The sequence below is a fragment of the Sander vitreus genome, chromosome 21 (assembly GCF_031162955.1).
Source record: "Sander vitreus isolate 19-12246 chromosome 21, sanVit1, whole genome shotgun sequence".
NCBI lineage: Eukaryota > Metazoa > Chordata > Actinopteri > Perciformes > Percidae > Sander > Sander vitreus.
Window position 1 is genome coordinate 17,371,025 of NC_135875.1, and position 21,743 is coordinate 17,392,767.

The 21,743-nt window shown below is 41.6% G+C and overlaps 1 protein-coding gene and 1 long non-coding RNA gene across 2 annotated transcripts in view; one reads left to right on the plus strand and one right to left on the minus strand.

Annotated features, from left to right (window-relative positions):
• Positions 1-5,419, plus strand: part of LOC144536331 (uncharacterized) — a 6,253-nt gene extending 834 nt beyond the window's left edge. The window contains exons 2-3 of the long non-coding RNA XR_013503738.1: positions 3,639-3,795; positions 5,196-5,419. This is a non-coding gene — a long non-coding RNA (uncharacterized LOC144536331). The remainder of the gene's footprint in view (positions 1-3,638; positions 3,796-5,195) is intronic.
• tex2l (testis expressed 2, like) lies at positions 3,659-16,557 on the minus strand. Its single transcript, XM_078279408.1, has 11 exons — positions 15,196-16,557; positions 9,617-9,817; positions 8,858-9,188; positions 7,623-7,900; positions 7,233-7,382; positions 7,042-7,141; positions 6,270-6,402; positions 5,189-5,326; positions 4,533-4,742; positions 3,929-4,049; positions 3,659-3,835 (listed from the first exon to the last, which is right to left on the minus strand). The coding sequence occupies exons 1-11, from the start codon at positions 16,555-16,557 to the stop codon at positions 3,659-3,661; spliced, it is 3,201 nt and encodes a 1,066-aa protein (XP_078135534.1).
• Between the last annotated feature and the right edge of the window lie 5,186 nt (positions 16,558-21,743).

Below are 21,743 nucleotides of genomic sequence, written 5' to 3' on the forward strand. Positions count from 1 at the left end.
GTGATCTGCTCTCTAAGAGGTACTTAGCATACACTCATAGATCTTAATGGCAGCCTTTTCAAAGATTAGCATGATTATTAGTTCTAATATCCTTGCAAAAATAATGATCTTTCTGCAGCTTAATTACAAACATAATTATGTTTGTGATTTGGTTTCTTCACTTGAACTACATGTTGTTTTCCTTAACAAGGCATGCATCACAGTTTTTCTCAGTTGGTTTGTACATCTGTTATTACACAATGCCAAAATCTACAGTCCTTGTTCTGTGAAAAATGCATTTATTTATTTTATTCAGTGATTCAGAGTGTCACGTTGTACTGCAGCGCAGCCTGGCTCAGCAGCCTATCTGCACAATTCATTATATAATGAACTCAAAGTTTGTGCTTGGATCATTGGTCAACTTGTTGCACACTCCTTTCAAACAACACATTCTACAACAACCCACAAGAAAAGCATGCTCAGGCTTGCTAACAGCATCTCTTCTGACTCCATGCATGTTTTAAAACTATAAATACCAACTTGTGCCTTCTAACAAGCGATTTGGAGTCCCTTCGTTTTGACACAACAGGCCCAATAACTGTTTAATACATCAGTCTATCCTGATGCTAAACCAAAATCAGTCTTCTGCCAATTACTAAGATCTGGATATCATGAAACATGTTTTTGTCACTTTGTCATGGCTGGTGATGCGCTTTCATCTTTTGTACTATATGTGTAATTGTTGTCTAACTCTGTGTGTACCTTTTTTCATTTGAGTGGAGCTGCTCGGGAACGCAAGATGAATTTCAGTGTAAACTGATAATAGAGTCGTACCGCGTGTCGTATTGTAAAGATAATTTGACACTTCAGAAGTCTTAGTTAGACAACATCTACTTCATATCTTCCAAAGTTACCGTCTTTTTAAGTTTGAAATTGGCACTTTTGCTCCCCCATGACTTACCTTGGAAATGCTTTAAGGATGAGAGTGAGATGGTAGTCATACTGTATGCTGTTGGCAGGTACAGCAGAGCCGTAGAAGTCCCTGGTTAATGATGAACAGGTGCTGCCCTCTAATGTTTCCCTGGAGAATCTACATGATGTATGATCAGTACACATGTTCAACAGTTTACTGTAATGTATTTTGACAACACACACCATACAGCCTGAAGGAGAAGGCCTGCACAGATTTGCCTGTTTCATAAACTTCTTCTTTATCCAAACAGCATTATGCTGCTTTAACTATATGTTCATGTCTCAGTGTTCATCAAATACAATCTTGGATGTAATCAGACATACAAATAAATAATAGCATGGTTATGGTGCAGTTCGTTTTGTATCATGTTCAGAGGGCCATACTATACCAGCAAATACGGTTATTAACTCGTTACAATAAATGACTTTATATTTCCACTGTGGAATAATAACAGGCACTGCAGCAACGAATTAGCATCTCATAAGAGCGTCAGACACAAACCTAGGGCCTGTCTAATGATGCATACCGCAAATAACTCGACAGTGTCCCACAGAGCGACGTGCGACACACACACACACACACACACACACACACACACACACACACACACACACACACACACACACACACTCCCACACGCTATCGCACTTCCTTCCCATGCATTTTGTACAGGCTGTTTTCCCTTCATGTTCTGCTGTCGTTTTGTCGAAGTGTTAATCTGAATCTTTGCTTTCCATCTTGACATCTGTGTCATTGATTTACTTTTTTTGTTCTTTAATCGATGAGCATTGGTTACCATTATTAACAGTACTATAATGTATTTGCAATATCCGATGCTAGAACCAATCCCAGCCAGCCAGACCTCTTTATATATTCTCTCCTGTTAAATGAGGCTGGGCCTATGGGATGATGGAGGACTGTCATTTGATCTCTACCCCAAACTTCGTCAATTCATACTAACAATATTAATATTATTTAGATCAGGTGATCCAGAGCCATGATCTTCTTTTACTCATCCTAAACAACACAGAAAAACAACTTCATGTTCATCATATTTAGTATATTTACATGTCTTTTTCTCCAGTTTATATGGGAAAATCCTAAATTAAGACAATCCGGGCGCTGAGATCTGCGGCATTTCAACGAGGTGTCTCTTGCAATTGTAGGCCTTCCAGAAGCTTCTAAATCCAACTGGAACGTCAGTGTCTTTTCGGAGCATTTGTACAATAAATCCACAACGATCATACAGTAGATTATATTGCGCAAAATTAACTTAAAATTTTTTTGCATGGAAGATGAAAGCTTTTCCCTTCCAATGAGTGCTAACATCGTACCTCCTTTTGCTTTTCTTTACTTAATAACCCTGCAAAAAAAATAAACTTAATGCAGCCTTAATATCGCATTTGGAAAATGTATAATAAAATTAATTACTTTCTGCTGTATTTTCAAGAGTCTGATTACATGCTGTATCCCCCCTCTCTTTTGATTATTGTAATGCCTTGGTTATTTAATAGGGTTAAATTGTTAGGTGTTTTGCAGATGCATACTCTAGATATTAACAAACAAAGGAGCCGGCATCAGTCCAGAAGTTGTCACACAGGTTTTTGGCCTTTGGCATTCATTGTAAAATGAACATTGTGAACAGTATGTTTGTATGAGGACAGTGTAGGATGGCAAATCATAAGCAACAAATGAATAAGGCCTACACCAATGGGGCCTTTGAATATAGCAATGTTATGTTTAATTGATTTTTAGACAGAGCGATCTATGAACGTTCTGCACATGTATTAATTCAAGTACGTGAAGGAACTGAAACAAGGTCTCTTTCAAAGATTCATTTTTGCTGTTTTTTTTATAAAAGAGTTCATAGGGAAATAAAAGATTTATAGAGAACACTGTCTCATGAAAGTTCACAATAACTCTGTGCGCAAGGAGAATAAAACTGGCAAGTGTTTTTCTATTTAATGTCTATCATCTTATATCCAAAGTGACATTGAGCTGTAAACATCAAAGCAGCGAATGAATATGAATATATATATATATTTGCTCTCATAGGGATCATTCACATGTAAACATTTGCAAAAAGGTATTCGTTGTAGTTGGTTGTACAGTAAAGAAACCTCCATCTCTCTGCATCAGTCACCCGAACACCTGCAGCCAGTGATGGAGTACTAGAGTCCTGGACTGCGACTCGAGTCACTATTCTCAGAACTAGTGTCTTAACTTAGACTCACGCACCATGACTTGGACTCGGACTTGAGGATTTATGAAATCGGACTTGAGCATTCATGAAATAGGACTAGGAAGTTGGATGAAGTTTCTGACTACTTTTACGTGTAATAGGCAGTGATGGAGTACTCGAGTCCTGGACTTGTACTCCAGTCACTGTTCTCTGGTTTCGAGACTCGACTCAGACTCGACTCAGAATCTTCTTTGGTGAGTTGGACTCGGACTTGAACGCTGGGGACTTGCGACTTGACTCGGACTCGACAGTTGGGGACTCGACTGCAACACGGCCTGCAGCGCTAAACGTCAGAGCTTCAGGAACTCCTGGTTCAGACATAAACACAAGGGTTAGTGAGTCTGCTACTGAAGTCTATAGGGGCTAATGTAACTATGTTCTCTTTCGTCTGCTTGTGCCCCTTTTCTCACTGTGAATATATGACGTACTGAATCCATTTTGCAGGGTCAGCGCTCCATTGATCATCAACACTGCGGCTCTGCCCCAGGGACCTCAGGTGGGGTCCTCTCTATGGACTCCGTGGAGGAGTTTTGGGACCGTTGGGACTGAGAGGACAGGGGCTGGGAGGCTTGAGGGTTGTCCACCCCGGAATGCATCAGGGGTATGTAGATGTCGTCCATGTTCGGCAGTACAAACACTTTCTGGAGAAGAAGTAACATGATTGTAAGGAGAGCTAAGAGAATGACAGCATTGTAGATAGTAGATGTTGTTATCCCTTTTTTTTTTGTTTTTACCTGGAACTCATCCTGTAGTTTCTTTTCAATCCACTCGGTTACATGACAAAAAGTCACCTCCCGCTCCCCTAGTTTGGGACGGACGTGCAGATCCAGCTTGGGGGGCACGCAGAAGCTGTACCTACAGAGGACATCATAACAGAATCAAATCTATCACATCTTTATTGAATTGCTGTTTTCAGTCACGTTTTAGTCTTGTTTGTTGCCTCAGTGCTTGAAATGGGCTTCAACTCAAAATGGATTGGTAGAATAATTAAACTGGCAGGAGATGAGGTGTGAAAAATGAGCCACACGCAAACGGTGACAAACACAACATGTTGCTGAACATTGTGATTTGATTTGATTTAGAAAATCTCTGTTTCTGAAGTTGCGGTGCGTTTATGACGTGCATTAATTGGTACCGAGTGAAATGAATGTTCACAATTTAGTCTGAAATGTGGAAGGTGATATCAGTGTCTATATCCAGAGAGCTAGATCAAGCTTTGCTTCGAGCTTATGGCAGCAAGAAATTGCATAACAGAAATGCCACACTGGGTTTGAGGTAGTTTACAGTGTCACCATTACATTGTCTGGACAGAAACTGCTCTAATGCCTCGGTATTTACCATATCCTGTCTGTAGGGGGCGGTGGGATGTTGACCACCAGAGCCCCTGACAGCTCTTGAACCTCCACAGTGAGCAGCAGAGGCGTGTTGGACATCTCCTCAAACTTCTTCTTAATGAACTCATTCTCTGTCGCCCTCTGGAAATACTTGGATTTAGCGATTTTGTCCACAAATCTCAAAATCTTCCGTCCCGTCTTTCCGCCCCCTGTGCTGTAGGAGAGGAGAGAAGAGAAGAGAAGAGGAGAGGAGAGGAGATTTAGTATTTAGATGCTAAGTCTAAATTTGAGGGGAGCTGAGAGTCTGAAATGGAAATTAAAAGGAAAGCGGCAGCCATCTGAAGTGTGATGTCAGCGCAGGTCTTTTCTGCTTTGGAAAAATGAGCATTCACAACACAGAAGGGTAGAAGTAACACTTGAAGGTGTTGCTTACTAAAGGTTACACGTTCTGCCTTTTTCAGTAGCTGTTTGTGTAAAAGTATTTTTAATTGCATATCATACAAAAGCAGTTGGTGGTACATTTGTAATCTTTAATTAACAAAACCTACTCTGAACATCTTTTGAAAAGAGTCAAATAAGTACTTAGCATTGTAATAAACAGCCTTTTTTGTACTAAGGAAACACATGGCCACAATTTAGTTTTTTACTAAACTACTTTACCCATCAGTAGCTGGCGTGGATCCCTTCTCCCCCACTGGACCCTGAGGCTCAGAAAGAAGCAGCTCTTCCTCATCAGATGAACCAGCGCTGGAGGACTCCTCATCACTGTCCGCCAACACGCTGAAGATGGGCTTGCAGCTGGCAGGATGCGCGGGCAGACAAGTTAGGAACAGGCGAGTGGATGACAAAATGTATAATATGCATGGAAGCATAAAAAAAAAAATAATGTTTGCATTAAAAAAAAGTGACATTTAACCATCAGATTGACTTCTGTTTAAGAACAAATATTGCAATTTCTGTAAAAGTGAAAAGATGAACAAACACAAGTTTTCTCTCCCTGTGTAAAGCTTCAGATGCACGACAGACAGCTAATGTAAAGCTTTGCCTGGACTGTAATCCCCACCGCTGCAGGTCTATGACAGGCAGGTCTACGCTTATCAGTGTAATGTGGAGCCGAGAGACCAGAGGGATAAAGGGATAGAAAGAGGGCTGTGTAGGTGGTTATATTCATGCTATGATGAGAATGAAAATACAGGTTTTTGTGTTATGTGGGCTATCACTCCTGCTACTTGGCCTGGGCAATATGATGAAATACACCTTCAAATGATTTCTTTTTAAAGGGGCACTCCACAGATTTTACACATAAAGGGCAGCTCACTCATCATGAAGAGTACTACTCAGCCTGTAAAAACAGCTGTATGATGTGTTCCTTAGTTTTTTGGAGGGAGCTCTCAAAAGTCTGAGAAAATACCCCAGATGATGACATCAGGCGGAGAAGGTCCAACAATAGGCGTTATTGAGTTGCATGATGGGGATTGGAGGCTTCGGTGGGTTTTTTTTTAAAGATTATTTTTGCAATACTAAATCACTGGAAAAACCCCTGTAATATCTCTCAGGGAATCTTTATTTGCAGGTATTTCATTCACTGGATTAGTTGAAAACAGACATTCCCAAACGGTTATTTTGTTCATGTTTGCATTGTGTGTGTGTGTGTGTGTGTGTGTGTGTGTGTGTGTGTGTGTGTGTGTGTGTGTGTGTGTGTGTGTGTGTGTGTGTGTGTGTGTGTGTGTGTGTTACTGACCGTGGGCTACCGGTTTCAGCCGTACAGTCTGCATCCTGACCGCCCTCCTTACCCAGCTTGGACAGGTTGAACTTTGTCTGCAGGGTCATCTGCAGGGCGCCAGTGTAGACCAGCTGCATCTGCACCCACAGGCCTGCAGGGGGGTGGTGGGAAAAGTTCAACATCAGACCAGCGAAATCAAGACAAAACTCACTAACACACAGCTCAATCTGGACACCCACTGCTTAGTGGGCAGATTAAACAGCTTTTACAGTGATTATCAAGCCTTGAAATTAAATTTCTAACAAATTACGAGGGATTATAAATCCCCTTTAGGAGCTGAAAACAGGATAATTTGTTGACGGGCGGTTGTGTAACAGCGAATTGGGCGGAGAAACAGAAAAAACCATGAGGTCGCACACGCAGACGCATGCTGACACACTTTCATTTCGCTCGTCATTAGGAGTGTTGTCTGCCAGATTCTCTGATTTTTAAACGCACACAAACACACTCACACAAACACACTCACACACACACGCACACACACACACACACACACACACACACACAAGCCAATATGCTCCAAATTCCAAAGGCCGTGGCGTAATGGCTCTCCTGCTTTGTGAGATTACAACAGGATAACAACTTCTGATCTGATGCGCTGCAGTACTCAGCTGTAATCACATGAGCAGGCCATCTCCTTACTCATCTCTTGCATATGTGTGCGTTTGCATATTGGGTATGTGTATGGTTTTCTTTATCTCTCCGTGTTTCATTTCCATTTTGTACAAACCTCTGTGGTTGACCTCTGGTCTGGAGGTAGTGGTGATTTGTGGCATAGAGCAGCCCATGTCCAACTCAGTCAGAGTCAGCTCATTCATAAAGTAAGGCAGCTGTAAAGAATATAGCATAGTTTTTAAATGATATAAAATGCATCACACTTATGGTCAAATTGACTGTAACTTTAAATAAAGCTCCTCGCACTCTGATTTTGCTCAGCTTCTTCTGGATCTTGTGGGAAACCACATCGGCCCAGTGCTTCTCTCGCAGGAAGTCCCAGAAGATTCGACCAATTAGAGCGTTAGCCCACGCAGTCTGGCTCATTCCAGGGTGCTCTGCTAGATCACAGGTACACTGGAGAAAAAGGAGAAAAAAAGGACACCTGAGTGAAAGCTGAGCAAGGACAAGAAAAGTGCTGGTTTAGTCCAATTTAGAGCTAAAAACAGAGGAAGAACAGTGGAATAAGTATGCCATTTTATACCACTGTGCTGTGTCACTTTACTCTGTTAAGATAACATGTAAACTGTACAGCTCTGGAATGTCCCTACAGTCTCACATTTGATTCACTTAATTGTATCTGCAAGCATGACATACATTTCCCTTAAAGGTGGGGCTTGTTGCTGTGCTGCTGGCTCCAGATCTGGAGAGGGGGGTGAACTCCTCTGTGGCCAGGAGGCGAGCCATGTATCCGGGGTAGTCTAGCAGGGAAAGGCCTCCGGTGCTACTGGAAGTCTGACTGACAGGAGCTGCATGGATGCAGGGGACTGGAGGTGTGAAGGGTGCGTCGTCCTCACAGCTGTCCACTCCGCTGGAGCCTCTGCTGCTTGGGACATTACCTTGGGCATTAACGCTCTGTGCCAATGCTGGGTCACCTGGGAGAACACAGGCAGCATTGTTGGTTATGGTTATAATGACCATTCACAGAAAATAAGTTCATTCCATCAGCACAGCAAGAGTCATGGCGTTCCACTTTGGTTTCACCTGAACAATGTTAGGCTACTATGAATGAAGCTTTAATTTTCACATTAAAAGTCTTGCAGCATTCTTTTCATAGGTACACTTTTAATGTGAGGAACGTGTTAAGTTTCAAATGAAAATATTTCTGTTAAAAAAGAGAAGCTAAGCGCAGCAGAGTGGTAAGTATAAAATGTCTCTGATGTTGGTATGGTGAATTAATGCTGTGGAAATTATACAAAATGTACTATGTGAGCTTGTTACTTCTGGCCATCTGATTCCCCCTATTTACAGTCTTTATGCTAAGCTAAGCTAACCCGCTCTTCCTACTTAATACTTAATCCACATGACATTATGGTATCAATCCTCTCCTCTAACTCTGCAAAAAAAAGGAAACAAATATAGGTAATATGTCAAACTAAAATCCTTAAAATCACTAAACCACTTTTATCAATCACCAGCAATTCCCAAGAATGTGACGCAGCAACTTTATTTTTTTTTTAATATAGTACTACTTCTAACCAATGCCATAAACAAGAGTGTGGCGACGTCATAAGGAGGTGTGACAGATGCCAGATCAAATGTCAGATTTGCATTAGAAATTAAAAATCACAAGGGGGTTATATATATATATATATATATATGTTAGTAATTTTCTACAAAATACAGTAAAAACAAAGCTGTTTTTTTCTGATGCCTTAGCCCTGTCATGTCATGAAACAACTATGAGATCTGCATGTTCTTTTGAAAGGGATTGGCTTTGAAATGCAAAGAATTGGAGCATGTAATCCATAATCCACACATATATAGCATTTGTATAGATGCCTTATCTGGAAGCCCTCTCTTCTCTAATGTATTATTAACATTTCTCGTACCCAATCTGGACACACATCTGCCAGGCTTCTGTCTGTCCCTCTCCTTTTCCCTCTCTGTCTCCACAGATGCAAACAGGAAGTGACGAAACCACTCTTCTTTCTCTCTTCCTGTGCGGCCGAAGAGGTAAAGAGTGGTGGGAAGGTCATGGACGTGTTTGGAGGAACTTTGTTGTGGACTTGCCAGTTCAGCGCCCGGCTCCTTGCCCCGACTCTCCTCCGACCTTCCTCCCTCATCCTCCTGACAGTTCTCTGTCCCAGCCAGTTGGATGCAGATGGGATACTTTGGGTTCCACATCCGCTTCCGAGCCAACACAGATGGCAGCAGGAATACCTTTGGGGAACAGTGGCGGAGTTTTTGTTTTGTGTCAAAGCGAAAGGCAACCGTTAAATGAGCAATGCAGTCAGATTCATGAAATGAATTCTAAAGAGCTGAACCAACATTAGAAATTGATTTAACTGTTTCTTGCCATTAAACTTGATTTCAAATATGCTTTTCGCTATATTTGTTTATTGTCTCTCAGGTACTACTAGCAATTTCAGGCCCTGTAGTAAATCCTATTCATTCATTAGTAAGACAGTGAATGATACATAAAGTTAGACTAAGTTTACTGCAGCGCTGCCCTACGTACACCATCAGAACTTCCCCAGAACATCAAAATATATCAGACCTTCACTTTCTTTTGTAGATCCCAATTTTTTTTAAAACAGCCTCAAATACAGAACAAATGTTCCCATAACACAGTTACTTAGTCATCATACTTTGCTCTTTGCGAGCTGAAAGGAGCGTGACTTGACGAAGGTGGTCTCCTGAACTCTCTCATCATACGTGGCCCTGCGGCTGATGTTGTTACGCGGGGAGTCCAGACGGAGACAAGAGCCCTCCAGGGCAGCAAACACAGAGTGAGTCAGAGCTGGATGGTAGGTTTCTGGGTCGTAATCATGTATCTCATTCATCCAGCCCTGGAAAGGCAGAAAGTGAGTGTTAATTTCAATCAACACCATGCACAGTTTCAAGTGAGTTATAAACACGAGATCTGGAATTGTTCCAGTCTTGAAAATAATGCTATGATGATTGTAATCAGCCTAACAATGCAGTAAACAGCTAAAAGTAAATGTGATTGTAAGTGTGTCTTTTTGTCCAAACTATCATACTTAAATAAAATAAATTAAGTAAATTCCCCTCTCGTGGATTTCAACATAAATTATGTTTTGATATGGCTGAATTAGTTATGAAACCAAAGCAGTACAGCAGGCGAGTCTGCAAGCTGAGGGGTAAGAGGATTAGTCATCCATAATAATGTTAGTAATCGAGAACATTCTGGAATATAACAAAGAAATAGCTTTTAGTTTAAAAGGACATTGTTTCCTGGATTTGGCCTTCAAAGTAACGCGCCTTTTCTGGCTTCATGCTGCTGTCAACAACCTCCACTAATCACAGACTTCAGGTTACAGATGGTAAAGGTTGAATTAGATGCAGGTCTTCGGTTAGTCGGTAAACTGATCCTAATAAAATTAAATCAGAGCAAATCCACCCCTCAGCGTCATACATTCAATGTCACTGCAATGATTAAGAGATTCTAGTTCTTGCTTGACAAAGCTAGCTTAATCGACTAAGTTGTCTGTAAAGTATTGAGCAAACTACAGCTTATATGTATTGAGGAATGGCACAGTAACCTGGAAAACCACAAATCAGTGTTTTTAACATTTTTGTGTATGTATGAATTAAACAAACAATATTTAATGTGTTGATTAGTGAGCATTTAGATGTGCTGGAAGTTCGAACCGAGCCAAGCTAATCATTTCGCTATGCTATGCTAGGCCTTTCCTGGCTCTACCATTAATAATTAAGTGTGCAAAACTGTGAGAGATATCAGTCTTCTTATCTAAATCTTAGCAAGAAAGTACATTTTCCAAAACTATTACTTAATATCTGGAGTTACATCGGGTCAACGTATGCTTGAACACAACTAGGGCTGAAACGATTCCTTGAATAACTCGAATAATTCGATTACAAAAAATCCTCGAAGCAAAATTCTTTGCCTCTAAGCTTCATTAAATCAACGTAATTAAGGTTGTACGGCTCACTGTGTTTCCGCACGGAGGATTATTACTAGCGCACAACACGTTGACGCTTCTGTGGACACAAGACTGACGGCCCAGATTATAAATGAAGGAAGACGAAAATAGGGTCTAAGACAAGAGACAGGCGAGAGAAAACGACAGAAAGTTTGGGATCATTTTAAGCTGCAAACATGCTACTACATCATCTTTGTAGAAAACATCCAGTCTACTCATCCATTCCACGGAGCGAACCCGACACAAGGTAGCTAACTGCTGCTCTCGTCCACCGCGCTGTTTTACACAACTAGCCTACAGGATGCTACTCTGCAAATAGCGATGTTTTACCAACAAGCTAAAACGAAAGCATTGGTTTGTAGTCTAACTTAGCTTAGCTGCTAACTTAGCTGCTGGAGACAAACCGGCTCCTCCCCCCAGCATGGCTACTTAATATGCACGTGAATGACGTCATCATGCCGGTGATGTCTGCATTCTTTATTCTTTCTCCTCACTCAGTATTAGCCTTCTTAAAATGTGTCCCCCAGAACAGTGTAGTTGAATAGCCCTGCTGTAAGCTTTGTACCGTCACATTTACCCTCTGGTTAGTGAACAGCTCTTTTGCATATCCAGTGCAAAAAGCCAGAGGCAAGAAGGGGAAGGGGGTGAAAAATATTAACATTTTTTTAAGGGTCTTGGAATTTGGCAATAAAAAATGTTGCTTTTTCTAAAAAAGGATATACAAAAGTATATATACAAAAGACAGGTTTCCTTTTTTTTTAGTAAACAGCAATAATAAATATTTACTATAGCTGTTTACTAAGTATTTCTTACTAAGTATTTCTTATCCGATTACTCGATTAATCGATGGAATAATCGGTAGAATACTCGATTACTAAAATAATCGATAGCTGCAGCCCTAAACACAACTCTATAATCAGATAAACATAAAAGCATAATTAGTGTAAATTTGCTGGCTTTAAAATCCTGTGAAATTAAAAAATGAGGAAGCATTAAAACATAAAACTTTATGCCTTTTCAGTATATGCTGAAGTGTTCATTAGGACTCAGGCCGGTCTGTTTTTTTGGGCGAGGACCGGTGTTCAGTCATGGCAGGCACTGGTTTGAAATCAAAGTTGAAAATCATGGATGATGTCCCTAGGCTGCCTGAACTCACAGCCCACTCTTTTTATTTATGTATTGTTCCTTGCAGGTCCGTGTAACGCTTATCAGTTCAATTTTCTAAGCACAAACGGATATTTGGAAAAAACAGAAAAATGGGTTCAAATATCCAATTTTTCATTTTTTTCCGCTTTGACAAATTAAAAAATTGGATCTTTAGACTGTTTTTCCAGTTTTCTGTTTTTATTCAGAGGATCAGAAATTTAGAAAATTACAAAATTGCGTCTGGGCTCCAATTATTCAATACTGCAATGATATTCTCTCCCTCGTTCCTCCTAGCTACGCCCTGCCCCGCCCCCCACTCGAGCACAGCAGCGAGCAGCCACCCAGACCTAAAGACGACCATATGAGAACGGACGACGTGTTGGAAGTCGAATATCCAAAAACATTCAGCATTCACCGAGAGGTGAAACGCTTGTCAATATCCAGCACAGAGTTGAATCAAGATCGCCTAGTGTCTATATTTAAAGTAAGTAAGTTTGGTGCTTTTAACTTAATAGCTAATTTCATTTTAACCATGTTCACGGACTAGCTAGCTAGCTAAGTTAATGTTAGCTAGCTAAGTGAGGGCTGTACAGTGCTACGTAGCATGTGCTTCAAAAAATTAGTCGGTGTTATGGATAATTTAGCAGCTTAACACCGTAATTAAAATGTTTTCTAGGGTGTAGCCTACAGATGTGGGGTTTGTAACTACATACTAAGGCTAGATATTTTGTGGATTGTGCTACAAAATTATCGACCTCCATAGCACTAGCTAAGTTACTAAAAAAAAGTTCAAGTAGAGCTCTGCTAGTGTTGATGGAGATTAGCAAACTGTTGAATGGCTAAACTTCAGAGTATTGTAATAAACACTACGAAATGTGATGTACTCAAATTTACCTTAAATTACCCCTAAAAACATTCCTGGTGCGCATTATTTTTATAAAATAGGCCCTTAATTTTACCTAGATTTGAGTACATCACGTTTCGCCCACTCGCAGAGTGCAGCCTGGTATTTACGGCACCTTGCCAGCTAAATAACAAAAACAAATTGTCACCTTCAGTCAGCGGTGCTCGTCAGAGGATGCGACCGCGAGCTAAAAGAAACTATAAAAACGGATAATAGCGCAAAAAGGGAAAGCTCTAGAAAATAACGTGGCCAGATGTGCTAAACTGAGCAACTTTTTCATTAAAACCAGCGAGAGTGAAATGCCAAATGAAGACGATGAGACTGGTAAGCTAAGCTAGTCAGGAGCAGTGCAAGATGCTAGCATTTGTACAAAACATAATACAACATGTTTGTGTTTATGAATCAAACTTTTTGTTGTAGCTCCGCAGCTGCAGCCACTAGTCCAGTTTGCTGTGATGACAATGAAGAGTCATTACTAAGCACCGGCCATGAGCCCAGAAGTCCAGAGTAGGCAGGTAGCAGTGCTTATTGAGTGAATATTATAATAACTACAATTAATATTAATGAAGAGTATGGTGTAGACTTGCTCTATACCATAACATGCCCTGAGATAATCAATGATGCCAGATTATTCGGCATTACAACGTGTTCGATCAATCTTTTACATTCTCATTCAGTGAAAGAGTGTGTGTGTGTGTGTGTGTGTGTGTGTGTGTGTGTGTGTGTGTGTATTGATCCATTATGCCTTTTATCATTGGAATAAGGATAGCAAATATACAAAGCCCACGACTACAAGGGAATACAGTAGAATGTTAAATGAAATATTAAATATATTCATTAATATAATTTAAATTCTTTATTTCTTTTTATTTTATATTTTACTTCATTATTTTATTTTAAGGTTTGGATATTTGTGAACTCTTATTTGAAATTATTATTATTAGAAAATAGATTCTGATATTGTTAAACATTACATTGTGTTGTAAAGAATAATACCGTTAACTTTTCTAATAAATCTACATTGTGAAGCAACACTTACTGTATTTGCACTGAATTGGAAATTATATTTTACAAAAAATACACTGAATTACAAGGCTGAAGAGAACATTGCTTATATACTAAAGTTTTAATTACATTATTTTAATATAGTCAGTCGTGACGTAAAGTGGGCCGGTCTAAGGCATGAAACTCCAGGGTTGAAAGTGAGTCCCACTCCGGCCCTCTTAGGACTGTTGCATGTGTGCTGAATGGTGTCCTACTGCATGGTCCCCTTTGAGAGCTTGATGGTCCCTCCTAATGCTCCAATTAACTAATAAACAATCTATTATTTAAACTGAAATTGTATTTGTACTTTATTCATACAGCGGTGTCAGCCTCTGCTAACACCCTTCAGAATTGTGGCCGCAATTAAAAACACCATGACTGTTCTCTCACAAACCTTGCGGCTCTGACTTTCACATGTCAACAGCCATGAGACTGAAACCAAACCTGCTAATGACAAAACATTGAGACAGTACAACCCCCATTTCCAACCATCATCACCACTCTTCACTCCCCCTACCCTGCCTCACGCCCTGACAAATTACAGCTTCCTCCTGCCTGTCTCCCCACTAATTGCCTCTGGAACTGACAGTGTCTGGGTGGTAGCCATCCTCTCCGGTTGCCCCTTGTCGAGCTCTGTAGCCAGTAGGAGAACAGTAATTACCACTGCAGCTCAGGCAGCTTATTATTGAAGATTTTAATTGCATTCTGGGCATCTTATGTAGTTGCGTGCCACTTTGAGAAGGTTTACTCTGCGAGGGAAACAGTCAGCAGAGGTGCTTAAGTCACTCGTTAACTTGACACTGTTCTTTTAGAACAACAAATTAGCACGGCCTTGTTACTGTATTTGGAGTAAACATGCTTAAGTTCATTTAGAAGTGAGTTACCTTTACCAAGTTTCTAGCTGTTTCTCCCCTGTTCTCAGACGTTGTGCTGCTAAACTAGCTAACTGTCTGTAACGGACAGACATGAGAGTGGTATACATTTTTCTCGTCTAATTCTCGGCAACTATTGCTACTAAAATGCCAACTATTGCTTTAACAGATAAGGGTTGGGTGCAACAAAAACATTAAATTCAAAGTCTGATGATTCTGCATAAGCGTTCTTTCTCAGGTGTTATTTCTGGAAGACATGTTGAGAAATGTGTTAGTGTGTTTTTCTTCAGATTTACCTTGAGGGTGTCAGGCTCAGTGCTGACAGTGCCACCTGTCAGAATGCCTTCACCCAACAGAGTCTGTGCTGATCTGTATGGAGGAGCTGAGCGGCGAGTCCTGTGGGAACCCATCCTAATGAGCAACAGTCCTAACAAGAAGCCCAGTGCTAATCCCAGAGCCAGGCCAGAGAAATATGGACTGAGAGGTAGGATGAAATAGCCATAGGACAGCACTGCCACGCAGAATAAAGTCATGCGTGGCAGAGGATGAGGAGGTTGAGAAAGGGGGGAAGTCCTAACCAGGGGCGCTGCAAGGGTAGGTGATCTCTCCATGGCTAACACTTGCATCACGTCACCGTCTGTACATATTTCCAGTTCTTCATCCCTGTGATGTTGCCTGTTGTGATGCACAGGGCACGGACCGCAGTGGCTGCTCCCTGGATGTCTGACAGAAGGCCAGTCAAACACAGGCAAAACATCCGCGTCTGCTTTTCTCGTGTTCCTCACAGGAGACTCAGAGAGAACCGTGTCGGTGCTACATTCACGCCCCAAAGCTCTGGAGCTGACATGATGAGCCCCATGGCTCTTACACTGGTGTTTGGGGCTGCCTGCGTTCTCCTCTCTCATGATCTTACTGAACATGCTGCTCAGAGGCTCGTGCACGGCCTCCGAGAGCTTCCTCTTGGTGTCCTCTAACTCCATTTTGAAGAAGCTCCCTTTCAGACTCTCTCCACTAGGGGAGTGTGAGCTCGGAGAAGGGGGCGCGGTGCGGGAGTCCCCAGTGCTGCGATTTTTTGTTTGCGTGAGCTGCTTCCACAGGTGGAGGTTGAGGCGGGAGTCTGATTTAGACTGCGACACCTCGGGTTCTGAGCGGGAGATCTCCGTGGAGATGGACTTTACGAGGTTGAGAAGGGGCCTAGGTCTGAGGGTGGAGCCTTCTTTAAGCTCCAGCTCTGTGGAGAGAGACTTGACCAGGCTAGCGAGGGGTCGGTGGGTGGGTGAAGAAGTGCCCGGGGAGAGGAAGCTGGGGCCACTGGCGGAGCAGTTGCCCAACGAGCCAGGGGATGAGGGGGAAAGCGGGACGTGGAAAGCTTGGGACTGCAACTTTCTGTCATCTTCAACAGAAAGCTGCCTCTCCTTGGAGAGAGATATGGAGGGGTAGTCGTCATCGTGGTCGATGGAGAAGATGAGCTCACTGTCATCCAGACTGTTCCACTCTCCCTCTGTCCTGGTCAGCTGGATCACAATCCCTCGATGCCTCTTGGTCCCACCCACTGGGGAGAGGCCAACCTCCGGGCCGTGGGGCTCCTGGAGAGGTACGCCACCTCCTCTTCCTTTATCCTCACTTCTTCTTTCCCCATTTGTTCCAAGCTCTGCCATTTCTTGACTTTACATCGGCTGTGCGCCAAGGCACCTAAGAGTCAGTGAAAGAGAATAAATAAAGAACACGGTCAGCTACATTATTAAGGCGGAACAAATAAAAGCTTTGAGGGAATGAGCCATAGAGAGAGAAAGAGAGGACGGGCATCTTTTCTACAATTGTGCCTCATTTATTACAGAAACTGCTTACCAGTGCCAACTCAGTATTATTGTGTGAATGTCACGTAGTTTGGCTCTGAAGAGTTGTTGAAATCTACATTAATCCGAAGCCTAGTGAATGACTCCAATCCAAATAAGCACCTCTCCCATAGCTGCCGCTCCACATAGTGAATGGGCTTTAGAGGCATGCAAAAATAGACAAGATAGTCTCCCCCAAATGTTGCACAAACTAGGGCAGCTTGGATCTAATGTCTTTTGGGGCTGATTGGATGTCTATTGTATATAGAATTCATTCAATTTGCTGTGCCCTCTGTGAACATGAATACGAAATGAAAAAGGCAAAGTTTGAGTAAAGATGCCTTTCAGTATTAAACAAAGAGTTTATTTTTGTCTTTGTCAAAATTGTTATCTCCGAACAAAGGAAAAAGGCATTACCACACTCACTCCCTGAAGTGGCATTCAGCACGCCATCTCCCCAAGGAAACAACTACAGTGTCTTCCAGTCTCAGCCTCTACAGAGGTAACTGTCAGACGAGCCACAACACTCCCTCTGGTGTCTTCTCGAGCTGTTTAAAGAGTTACTTATTCAATCCTGAAAGAAATAGTGAGGAGAGTTCAAAGATGCCCTCTCCCCCCATGTGGCTTTTGAGTGTCAGTAGCATTAACACATTATACAGCCACCACCTACTGGCTTGTCAAAATGATGCCAACATAGAACAGAGAGGTGAGGTGTGTTATCCACTCTCGTTTTGTGGGAGAAAAGAGCAGCTCTGCTTCACTGGACACAAGCTGGGAAACAGCACAAAGGCCCAGTAGGGACTCTTTTATTTGCTGTCTCTCTGGGTCAAGTGCCCTGCTCTTTATGCAAGTTAAAGCCCACCTCTGACTGGTCCCATTTATGTAACTGTATTACAGTGCTGTGTGGCACAATTTCAAGCAATTCCACAGCAGCTGGTGGGTTCTGACTAATCTGCTCTCGCCCAAAATGGATGGTGGGGAGATAAACCTCACAGACACACATGCAGCCAGGTGACATTAGACCTTCCTTACAGCTTTTCACAGGGTGAGAAGAAAACAAGTGTCCGAAAACATACAAATGCACTCACACGCCATCAGGCTAAACCACTGTTAAGCTAACAATGTTTTGTCCAAGCTAATTTTAGAACACAAGAGGACATGTTGTCATATTATCAAGCCAGTTTGGAAGCTGCTGTGAAGGACTTTGTTTGGACTCCAGATGCTGCTGTATTCTTTTCACTAATCCAAATGGTCATATATCAAATAACTGCTGCTTTTTTTTGCATAACCTCATTGCAACTGGATTTGCATCTTTTGGCATTGAGTGGAATAATATCCACTGTGGAGAATTTTAAACTTAACATGTTGGTTTAGCTACCCATTAAATAGGCCTTTTAGGCCAAACGCGGTTTGCGCTGTGTATGCCACTGGGTTCACCACACATCTACAGCGCGCTGGGTACAGAGCTCAACAGACCTGTAGCGAACCTGCGCCGACGCTTTGCTCGAGGCAGCGAAACACCGTCGTGGCCCGATGCAAGCCACTGAAACAATGGGTTCCAGCCTTTGGTCTGCAAGGCCCTTAAGGGTCTACAGCCATGCTAGCAGCTCTGTGAGACTTATGTACAGCAGTGCTTTGAGCTAAATGCTAAAATCAGTTTGCTAACATACTACTCAAAAGGACAATGTAAACATGCTAATGTTTAGCAACATTTACCATGACCACCATTTTAGTTTAGCGTGCTAGCATGCTAAAATAACTTTAGTATTTTAGCTAAGTATTTTAGCTAATTTTAGCTAACTGTTTTAACTAACACATGGTAAAACTGAGGGAATGGTATTAGTTTTTGATAATAAGCAATAGTAGAGGACAAAGTTTCGACAAGATGGTGCAGCTTGATTAGAAAAAACTGCGGGATCACTAATATTATAATTCATCCTGTGGAGACATGAATGTGTGTGCCAAATTTCATGGAAATCCATCCAATAGTTGTTGAGACATTTCACTCAGAACCACAAACCTCAAGTCAGTAGGAATAACCCTCTGGAGACCGCGAATATGTGTACAAAATGTATTGATCCATAGAGCCATAGGCTACTGCTAGCATAGCTGCTAGCATAGCTAAAAATATAATCCAAATAAGGTTGTTACGGTAAGTGAATGAGTCACTTGATTGGCTGCCAGTCAATGTATATTATGCATAGAATACCAGTCATTTTTTAAAATCTTTTATTAGCAGAATTCTTTCTTAAAGATATCCACCCAAAAACTCCTAATATGTTGCAAAGTGTGTGTGTTATCGGGGCTGACTCCCCCAACTGTCCTTTGGGTTTTTGGTTTAACTGTGTTGTTGAAAGCATTCAGCCAAATCTGCATTTTTTTATCAGTTTATTTTAGTAATATCTGCTCGAATTTTGGAGCTCTGTCGCCTGGTTGAGCTTCTATTTGTGGGGAGTCATTTCGGGTCAAGCAGCATGTGATGCTTAATGATAAACTGTAATAGCCTATAAGAGAGCTGTTAACTGTGCCATATGGCTGCATGTGAAGTACATAGTGATGTGTGAGGACTGTAGCACGAAACACAGCACACATCTGCTCTAAGTGCACTGCAACGTATTTGATCTTACATTCTCAATCAGTGAAAGAGTGTGTGTGTGTGTGTGTGTGTGTGTGTGTGTGTGTGTGTGTTTGCCACCTTCTGATCAGACACGAAGACTAACAATCTCAGATTAATTTAATGCTGGGTTTTACTGTGAAATCTGACAAATCACACACAGCCGGATTATGGGCTAAGCCAACATTTGGTGGGGTGTGTTTCCAAGCTAGCTCATCTCTGTGACCCAGTGTTGATCGTAGTTATTAGTAACATCACAATCCAGAGTCCCTTGCTATCAGTGCTATTCCTTTATGCTTAAGGTCTGATGCAGATGCTTCTGTACAGGATGCGGGGGGAGGGGGGGGAGTTGTCAGTGAATGGTTTGATGAGTTTGAAAATATATTTCAATAGTGTTTTGGGAACATATTACTATCAAACAGATAATACATTATTATTATTGAAGGACCATGAGAAGTATTCCCCTTCCCAGACTCTGTACCTTCGGAGACAGAGCCTGTAGTGTTGCAGCCCCGTCCCTCTGGAACACCCTCCCTGTACATATCCACAATGCATACATACATCCCCCGGACATGTTTTAAAAAACTCTTCATACACTACCTGTTCACCACAGCCTACAGCCTCCCTTAACTTTTCTTAGCCCCAGTAATTCGGTAAAGTGTCCTTAGGTTTCATGAAAGGCGCTTTAAAAATAAAAGTTATTATTATTTTGAGTGTGTATACAGTGAAAGTCATTATATCATATTGTATAGAAAGTTCCCCATCAGCACATTAACTGTTAAATCAGAATTGCCTATACTATTTATATATTCCATCTTGAACAATTTCTTAAGCACTGCATATCATTGTATGTAAAAGCTGAGCTCAGATCAGGTGAACAGAGAGAGAAAGAGAAAAATTAATCTGCAACTACTGTGAAACATTAGTTCAATCAGTCATTTTTCAAGCAAATCTTTGCTGGTTCCTTTTTTTAAATGTTAAATGTACTGCTTTTTTTTGTCATATATGAGAGAAAACTGAGTCAACTGAGTTTTGGACCAATAAAGTCAAATAAAACATGCAACTAAATGTGACACATGGGCTCTGCTAAGATATAATGATCTTTTTTTCTCTATATTATTTATAGACAACATAATTAGATACAATAATCAACAGATAAATACATAATGAAAATAATTACAATTTGTGGCTAGTTACACCAGAAGGGTTAAAGTATGGGCAGACAGACAGATCTCTAAGCTACTCAAAACAAAATGTATGCCGTTACAACTGCCAAAATATGTGACCCGATCCAAAATCAAATAGAGTGGCCCCTCAACTTGTGCAGTGACTATTTACAGCAAAATGCAGGTCACAGAATGTAGTGTAACACCTCCACCTTTACCTCCAGAGCTGCACTCTTTCTATATTCTGGACATGCACAAGACAAGTGTGACATGCAGACATGACAGCAGAAGTTAAAGTGAGTAAGAAAGTGTTGCAAAACGCTACGGGCCAATAGAAATGAATGGAACAGCAAATGTGTGCAGCACTGATGATGTTTTGCATCAACAAAAAAAGAGAAGAAAAAAAAGACTGGCAACATGAATGGAGATGAGGAATATATTACTTACATGAAAAATAATGCTGTGCATGGAAATGTGACTAAACCCGCCGGTCAGGGATGTCTTCTGCTGGTTCCCTCTCCATTTGTGTGCGCAAGGACCGCGGAGTGAGGAGTCTCAACACGCTCTATTTCTCTCTCTCTCTCTCTCTCTCTCTCTCTCTCTCTCTCTCTCTCTCTCTCTCTCTCTCTCTCTCTCTCTCTCTCTCGCAGTCCCACACGCACACAGCTCCCCTTCACCGACTGCCTGTTACATCCAGATGTGTCATGCGCTGCCGAGAATCACAGCTCGCCAAACTGATTATGAAAAGCATGATAATCCAGATTAAGAGTCCTGCAGCCCCAACAGAAGCATGGAACTCATCCACACAACTGTGCATCCAGAGTGTTGTCTAATTGTACAAACACACAACATGGCGACAGCGAATAGTGTTAGTGTTATTTTCTCTTCTGGTGAGCACACAAAAACTATGCTCAATTTATAATCAAGTTCAGCAGTATCCAAATTATTACTGTTTAATTATGGTCTTCATTACTGTGCCCCATGGTAAATAAATTGAAATATTCTGGTGACAATAAAAAGATAAAGAAGAGGATATAATAATTGACCCCACATCTCTCTCTCTTCTTCCCTCCCTCCCTCCATCTTGGCCTACATAAAACATACTGGAAGCCCTAGAAATGACAAAATAAAGAACAGGGTTGTGGTGTGCAGGCTGCAGCTGGGGTGAGAGACAATAACCCCCATCCATCACTGACTGGAGGAGGAGTTCCTGAACACCGTGGCTGCAT